This window comes from Cucurbita maxima, unplaced genomic scaffold, assembly GCF_002738345.1.
Source record: "Cucurbita maxima cultivar Rimu unplaced genomic scaffold, Cmax_1.0 Cma_Scf00049, whole genome shotgun sequence".
Lineage (NCBI taxonomy): Eukaryota > Viridiplantae > Streptophyta > Magnoliopsida > Cucurbitales > Cucurbitaceae > Cucurbita > Cucurbita maxima.
This window is the reverse complement of record NW_019272065.1, coordinates 417,554-424,928: the sequence shown is the minus strand read 5'-3', so window position 1 is coordinate 424,928 and position 7,375 is coordinate 417,554. Positions and strand designations below refer to the sequence as shown.

Here is a 7,375-nt window from a genome sequence, read left to right as displayed (position 1 = left end):
TTTTTTTTTTTTTTTTTTTTTTTGTGGGAGGGGGTAAAGATTAATTTTTTAGTACACTATTCATAATTTTGTCCAAATCCATGACTTAAATCATTGTGTAGACGGATACCTTCCCTGCCTTTCTACGTTGTTGCAGCCATCTATTGATACAAGACATGCCATATAGATGCCCACAAGGAAGACAGCTGCAGTAACATGAGACAGTTAGATGACTTTAGGAACTTAATTATTATTTTATTTTTATTATTGATTTCCTCGGACGAACTATGACTTCAGGGCCCATTAAAATGGATAATGATCTAGTTCATTTGTTAATTCATTGGCTCTACCCCTGACTATCTAAGACTTGCGAAAATAAAAGGCCTGATTAAGAGAGACCACATATATACATTTCTGAAAATAATACATGCCCTTAAATCATCAAATCAAACTATTCAAAGTAGAGTTATATATACATGATGAAGCATTTGAAATTATGTCCTACAAGGATAACTTTTTTGTTTTTGAGAAGAAGAAGAAGAAGAAGAACAGGACAGCTCCGAAGTGTAGGCAATTGAGCAAGTTCAAATCTAAACTAGCAACAAAATTTCATGAACAATTAATTATATAGCCTCATGGAAAAAATCTTATAAACCGTCATCAATAAAAGTGGAAAATTGAACTGAGAAATTAGCCATCAATCATAGTTGTTTTGTATTTTTTTTTCCCAAAAGTGACAAGTTTTCATTATAAAAATTGATAAGTTACATAATGCGTGAAAAGAAAAACCTATCACACGCATACAAGATCCAAACAAAATATATACATATAGAAAAAAAGAGAAAGCGAGCGAGAGAGGAAAAAAGATTAGTTGCACGTACCAAATATGATGGTCACCGTAATTGGTCCATGCCTCCATGCAAATAGGGCAAAACAATCCGTCAATTTCATTCCGATTCCACTCATTCCCTTGTGAAATCTCCACACTTCCAACGCCATTTGAAGAACTCGCTTCTCCACCGTCGGTCCTTCTCCGCTTGTCTTCCTCTTCCTCGACCCAAAACGAAACCCTAGCTTGACCAGATCTCGAAGGACCCGTTTGAGAAGCCCTGGGCGATTGCGCCTCAATTACATTATCAGCATTCTCTTCCGCATGCCCTTCGACTGTCTCTTCACCATCATCAGTTTCTTCATCGTCATCTTCCTCTTCCTCTTCCCCGTCGTCACTATCTTCAACCTCATACTGCTCCCCGTCAACAAGAACGTTCTGAATGTCAACGTAAGAAGGGAAAGAGTCCGGCATGGAAAGAATCCTAGCAGCGTCTCAACTATCAACTCCTATTTCTGTAACGAAAGCTTCGCAGGTCCGATAATGGCGCTTTAGATTTCGGAGTTCAGTGGATATTGAACAGTGATTTTGCTTCCCGCTTGTTTCATTCTCCCATGGCGATTTTTATATCAGGAACATTTAAAAACAACGCGCGGAAATAAACGATTGAATTGCTTGTTGCAATAAATAATAATACTGTGAATAAAAAAATTATTAAAATGTAACTAAAATATATGAATGTTTTGTTTTCTAGAAATTTTGAATATATTAAAAAAAAAGGCTTAAAAACATTTTTAATTTTTTTAAAACACTCAAATTGAGAGTTAATATCCTTTGCCTAAATTTAATTATATTAAATTACAAATTTGATACTTATCATTTAAACAAAATTAAAATTCAGTCCATAAAATTTTAAAAATTATAAGAACTATTATGAATTAAAATTTTACTGTTATTTTTAAGGTTTTATGAATTATTTCTAATATTAAACCGCTAAATTTTATTTTATTTTTTAATTATAAAGACTAATTTTGTCGTTTAACCATTTAATTACATCTCTATTCTGTGTAAGAACAACAATTATGAAACACCTTGACATAGATTTACTTTAAATATAATATAAGCAGTAACTTTCATTTTTGTTTAGTCTTTCTTAATCATCCTATTCTTAAGAGCTATAAAACTCCTTTAAGAGCCCGATGTCTTTTAAAAAAGGGAAGAATAACGCGTTCCATTTTTGACCGCTCGTGCCTTGTTATAGGCCGGAAATGGTGGATTACTTACTATTACTTACTATTTACCATCGGTTAAATAAATAAATAAGTACAAATGAAGAAATTCTTTTTTTTTATAGAAACTCAAACAAAGGGTAAAATAAATTTTATAATAAAATAATTATCAAATTTATAGAAACTAACAGAAATTAAATAAATAAATAAACATTTTCAAGGAAGTTTCTTTATAAATTTATACATAAGTACTCCTCATTAATAACTTGTACGAGCCATTCTATCCCACCGAGAGCATGATTTCCCTTTTTCAGTTATTCGTTGTAATAGCTTGCTTTTTGGGTGGCTCGAAGAATGAGATAAGTTCTCATTCATGAGGCCTAGAAAAGTTGAACAAAATAAGAATGGACAGATATCCTTCAAAACTACCTTAGAATGCGTAGAAGTGAACCAAAGTCCTAACTGCCAAAACCGAGAACTCGGTCACGCATCTAGTAATTGACGAACTTGAAATGCGGAGCTCGAGTGGCCAGCCCCGTCAATGCGTGGCCTATAGTAGAAACGCTCATTGCCTACCATTAAGTTAAGAAGATACAAAAGGAAATATTGAAGGAAAGGGCGAAGAACATCCCTTTTCCACCTGACCAATTGGTTGGGATCTTTTGTTACAAAAATGTAAACTGAGAGGAACAGAATGGGGAACAGCAGGTAGCCAATCTTCAATGATGCAGTCCGACAGTCAAAAAGAAAGCGCTTTTCTCTTCACATTACCTACTTTACTCACCAGAATTATCCCATTCCAAAATCTAAACTAAATATGTTTTGTTATTTATACAGACCAATCATCTTCTGCCACCTCTGTTTTCGTTTTCATTATCTTTATTTCAGGATGTTTTGTTATAAAACACTAACAGAGTAACAAAGCGTAGTTTAAGGGTTTAAGATATTATAATCTCGACTAAAAGATGGTGGATCAAAAACCCTTCATAAGTCTGGTTTGAAGGTTGAAGATATCATAATCTCGACTAAAAGATAGAGGATCAAGAACCCTTCATAAGCCTATTTTAAAGGTTTAAGATATCATAATCTCGACTAAAAGATAGAGGATCAAGAACCCTTCATAAGCTTAGTTTGAAGATTTAAGATATCATAATCTCGACTAAAAGATAGAGGATCAAGAACCCTTCATAAGCTTAGTTTGAAGATTTAAGATATCATAATCTCGACTAAAAGATAGAGGATCAAGAACCCTTCATAAGCTTAGTTTGAAAATTTAAGATATCATAATCTCGACTAAAAGATAGAGGATCAAGAACCCTTCATAAGCTTAGTTTGAAGATTTAAGATATCATAATCTCGACTAAAAGATAGAGGATCAAGAACCCTTCATAAGCTTAGTTTGAAGATTTAAGATATCATAATCTCGACTAAAAGATAGAGGATCAAGAACCCTTCATAAGCTTAGTTTGAAGATTTAAGATATCATAATCTCGACTAAAAGATAGAGGATCAAGAACCCTTCATAAGCTTAGTTTGAAAATTTAAGATATCATAATCTCGACTAAAAGATAGAAAATCAAGAACCCTTCATAAGCCTCGTTTAAAAGTTTAAGATATCACAAACTCGACTAAAAGAGGGGATCAAGAACCCTTCATTGATTCCCTTCATAAGCCTAGTTTAAAGGTTTTAAGATATCATAATCTCGACTAAAAGATGGAGGATCAAGAACCCTTCATAAGCGTAGTTTAAACGTTTAAGATATCATAATCTCGACTAAAAGACAGAAGATCAAGAACCCTTCATAAACATAGTTTTAAGGTTTAAGACATTATAATTTCGACTAAAAGATAGAAGATCAAGAACTCTTCATAACCATAATTTAAGGGTTTCAAATATTATAATCTCGACTCAAAGACAGAGGATCAAGAACTTTTCATGAGTCTAGTTTAGAGGATATTATAATTTCGACTAAAAGATAGAAGATCAATTACCTTGAAATAAACTTATTTTGTGCCGAAGTAAATTGGATACAACTTTCCTCCTCGAGAACCGAAGATTCTCTCTCCCCCCTTTCTCTCTCTAACTGAATCCCAAAAGTCATTGAAAATGATTATATAGCACAGGAGGATGAGAATTCACAATGCTTTTGAGGGTAACATGGAAGGCAAAAAAATGAAGAACAGTTGACAGTTCTAACACAATTGCAGAGAGAGTGAGAGAAAGAGAGCTTACAATTTTTGCTCTCCAAAATGGTGGCTGCAATCTGTATTGTGCTGCTAGCTTTGCTGCTACACTCCCTCTCGCCGCCATGCACCGCTCTCAACCTCACCCTCCCCGGCCAGCATCCGAGCCCTGAACTGGTTGCTCAAGAAGTTCACAGGTCCATCATTTTTCCATTTCAGATTCAAGAATGTTGTTTTCAAATCACCATGTTCTTGCCACATTGTTGAGTTTTTGGACTTCATTGTCCCATTTCAAGATTTTTATGCATCTTTTTGTATGATTTCTTGCACTAGATGTACAAAAATCAAGTTTAGATGCAGTTCTCTCTGTTATATGTTCTTGATTGCTCTTTTTTCTTGACCATTCTTCAATTTTTGTTAGTATGTTCTTGGTTGCCCTGTTTGTGGATTCTTTTTTTCAATTTGAAAAATCCATTTCCACTCAGATTTTGCTTTTCGTTTCTTATTTTGATCAACATGCACTGTTCTTCGTTGGATTCATGCTTTTTTTTTTTTTTCTAGAAAAACATTGCATAATCACTATGTTCGTCGTTAGATTCATGCACTGTTCTTTCACTACAGTTCCTGGCTACTCTGTTTTCTGGCTAGCACTGAAAATCACTATGTTCTTATTTCCTGCATTCTTCGTCTATCCTTCCATCAAATCATTTTTCAGTTTTGAAGGTTTTAACGCTAAGTTCAATGAATTTCTATAAGTCTGAAAGGAAATTCTTACCTGTCGTAGGAAAGTGAATGATTCCATGACAAGAAGGCAACTGATCCAAAACTCAGAGAACGACGAATCTTCTTCCTGCTACACCGGAAACCCCATCGACGACTGCTGGAAATGCGATTCAAATTGGCCAAACAACCGCCAACGCCTCGCCGATTGCGCCATAGGATTTGGCCAGTACGCTTTAGGAGGGAAGAACGGTGAGTTCTACGTCGTCACAGATGATTCCGACGATGATCCAGTCAATCCAGAGCCCGGGACATTACGATACGCCGTTATACAGCCACAGCCTCTCTGGATCGTCTTCCCCGCCAATATGCTCATCAAACTCTCACAGGAACTCATCTTCAACAGCTACAAAACCCTAGACGGCCGCGGCGCCAACGTCCACATCGTCGGCGGCGGTTGCATCACCTTGCAATACATAAGTAACATCATCATCCACAATATCCACATCCACCATTGTTATCCATCAGGTAACGAAATCGAAAATCGAAAAATCCTTACTCACCTTAATATTGGACGAAATACATCGATCTGAAACTCGTCCCTGGCCGTGGTTCTACAGGGAACACCATGGTCCGATCAAGTCCGACGCATTACGGATACCGTACGAAATCGGACGGCGACGGGATCTCGATCTTCGGGTCTAAGGACATATGGATTGACCATTGTTCACTCTCGCATTGCAAGGATGGGCTGATTGATGCGGTGATGGGCTCCACCGGAATCACGATTTCAAACAATTATTTCTCGCATCACGATGAGGTTATGTTACTAGGTCACAGTGACAGCTACTCGCCGGACTCCGGAATGCAGGTGAATTCCATCTCCCTTTTTCCTTGTTTCTCTCTCAAGGCATTGATTTTTTAAAAAAATTAAGACTAAATTCTATGATCCAATTCAAGGTAACAATAGCATTCAACCACTTCGGCGAGAAGCTTGTGCAAAGGATGCCACGGTGCCGGCGAGGCTACATCCACGTGGTCAACAACGACTTCACCCAATGGGAAATGTACGCAATCGGAGGCAGCGGGAACCCCACAATCAACAGCCAAGGCAACCGCTACACCGCCCCATACGACCGCAACGCCAAGGAGGTAACCAAGCGTGTAGAGACCGCCGAGTCCGAGTGGCGCGGCTGGAACTGGCGCTCTGACGGCGACATCCTCGTCAACGGCGCCTTCTTCATCACTTCCGGCCAAGGCCTCGAAGTCAAGTACGAGAAGGCTTACAGCGTCGAGCCCAAGTCCGCCGCCCTAATCGACCAGCTCACTTGGCACGCCGGTCCACTCGGCGTCGGCAGTAGGGACAACAATTTGGGCATGTGGACCACTGGCTCTAATGGTGGTGGTGGCTATGTTCTTGGGTCTGGCCCGGATTACACTGACGACATGTCGGAAAGCCTCTGGCGGATTCGGTTTCGATATTTTGTTATGGTATTTTCTTTCTGTGCATTGGCACTTGCCTTTGTGCCATGACGACAGATCGTCTAGTTATTGATGTTAACGGCGGGAAGGCCTGAAATGTAAAGCCATTCATCAGCCATTACATGCCAAAACTGAGTTTAGTTTATAGTTTGTTCACATTTTACTAATACTAAAGTTCTGAACTGTGTTCAACAAAAATCGTATAGTTGAACGGTGTACAATTTAGCGTTTTACTAACCGTATGTTAGATGAAAGTGTCCCACATTGGTTAAGTTAGAGAATGATCGTGAGTTTATAATCTAAGAATATAATCTCAATTGGTATGAGGCCCATATTAGTTAAGTTAGGGAATGGTCATGAGTTTATAATCTAAGAATATAATCTCAATTGGTATGAGGCTTTTTGGGAAGCCCAAAGCAAAGCCATGAGAGCTTATGCTCAAAGTGGACAATATCATACCATTGTGGAGAGTCGTGTTCGTCTAACATGGTATCAGAGTTATACCCTAAACTTAGTCACAAAAGAATATACTCTCCATTGGTATGAGGTTTTTTGGGAAGCCCAAAGATGCTAATAAGGTTGAGACTGTGGTTGTCCATCTCCGATTTTCCGGCCGATATAATCATTGAGATTGACCAATCAGTTGGGTTGATTTGGCTATTCATCAAAAAAAGGAAAGTTTCTAGGACCTCCAGTACCAATAAGGTCGAGTTTGTCAGTAATGTAGTCGTTGTGGCCGACAGTCGGCCGATATAATCTTTGAGATTGATCAGCCAACAAGGTTGGTTTGGTTATTCCTTTCGAGGCCGAATAATAGAACGACAAAGTTACCTTGAACCGGGACGATTGATGGAAAACTCGTAGATTATCGTGCTTCCTTTGGTGCCTACTGTAACAGAAGGAACTCAATTCTTAACATGAAAGAAAAAAAAAAAAAAAAAAAAAAAAAAAA

General features: G+C 37.7%; 2 protein-coding genes and 1 long non-coding RNA gene across 5 annotated transcripts in view; 1 reads left to right on the top strand and 2 right to left on the bottom strand.

Moving 5' to 3' along the window:
• LOC111471236 (E3 ubiquitin-protein ligase RFWD3) overlaps window positions 1-1,438 on the bottom strand; it is a 7,831-nt gene extending 6,393 nt beyond the window's left edge. For all 3 annotated transcript variants that reach the window (XM_023116949.1, XM_023116951.1, XM_023116950.1), the window contains exons 1-2: window positions 861-1,438; window positions 110-185 (exon numbers count right to left, since the gene is read on the bottom strand). In XM_023116949.1, coding sequence (XP_022972717.1) covers window positions 110-185; window positions 861-1,282 — 498 coding nt within the window. In that variant the 5' untranslated portion in view covers window positions 1,283-1,438. The remainder of the gene's footprint in view (window positions 1-109; window positions 186-860) is intronic.
• Window positions 1,439-4,182: 2,744 nt separating this feature from the next.
• Window positions 4,183-5,123, bottom strand: LOC111471238. The gene is made up of 2 exons (XR_002715168.1): window positions 4,997-5,123; window positions 4,183-4,395 (listed from the first exon to the last, which is right to left on the bottom strand). It is a non-coding gene; the product is annotated as an uncharacterized LOC111471238 (long non-coding RNA).
• Window positions 4,259-6,654, top strand: LOC111471237 (probable pectate lyase 12). The gene is made up of 4 exons (XM_023116953.1): window positions 4,259-4,418; window positions 5,006-5,469; window positions 5,562-5,812; window positions 5,902-6,654. The coding sequence occupies exons 1-4, from the start codon at window positions 4,288-4,290 to the stop codon at window positions 6,472-6,474; spliced, it is 1,419 nt and encodes a 472-aa protein (XP_022972721.1). The 5' UTR covers window positions 4,259-4,287; the 3' UTR covers window positions 6,475-6,654.
• The last annotated feature ends 721 nt before the right edge of the window (window positions 6,655-7,375 follow it).

Excerpts from the sequence above, each read along its gene's own strand:
- LOC111471237 (XM_023116953.1), top strand. The coding sequence starts at position 4,288 with ATGGTGGCTGCAATCTGTATTGTGCTGCTAGCTTTGCTGCTACACTCC. Across the intron at positions 5,470-5,561 it reads CCACCATTGTTATCCATCAG|GGAACACCATGGTCCGATCA; the intron begins GTAACGAAATCG and ends GTGGTTCTACAG. Across the intron at positions 5,813-5,901 it reads CGCCGGACTCCGGAATGCAG|GTAACAATAGCATTCAACCA; the intron begins GTGAATTCCATC and ends ATCCAATTCAAG.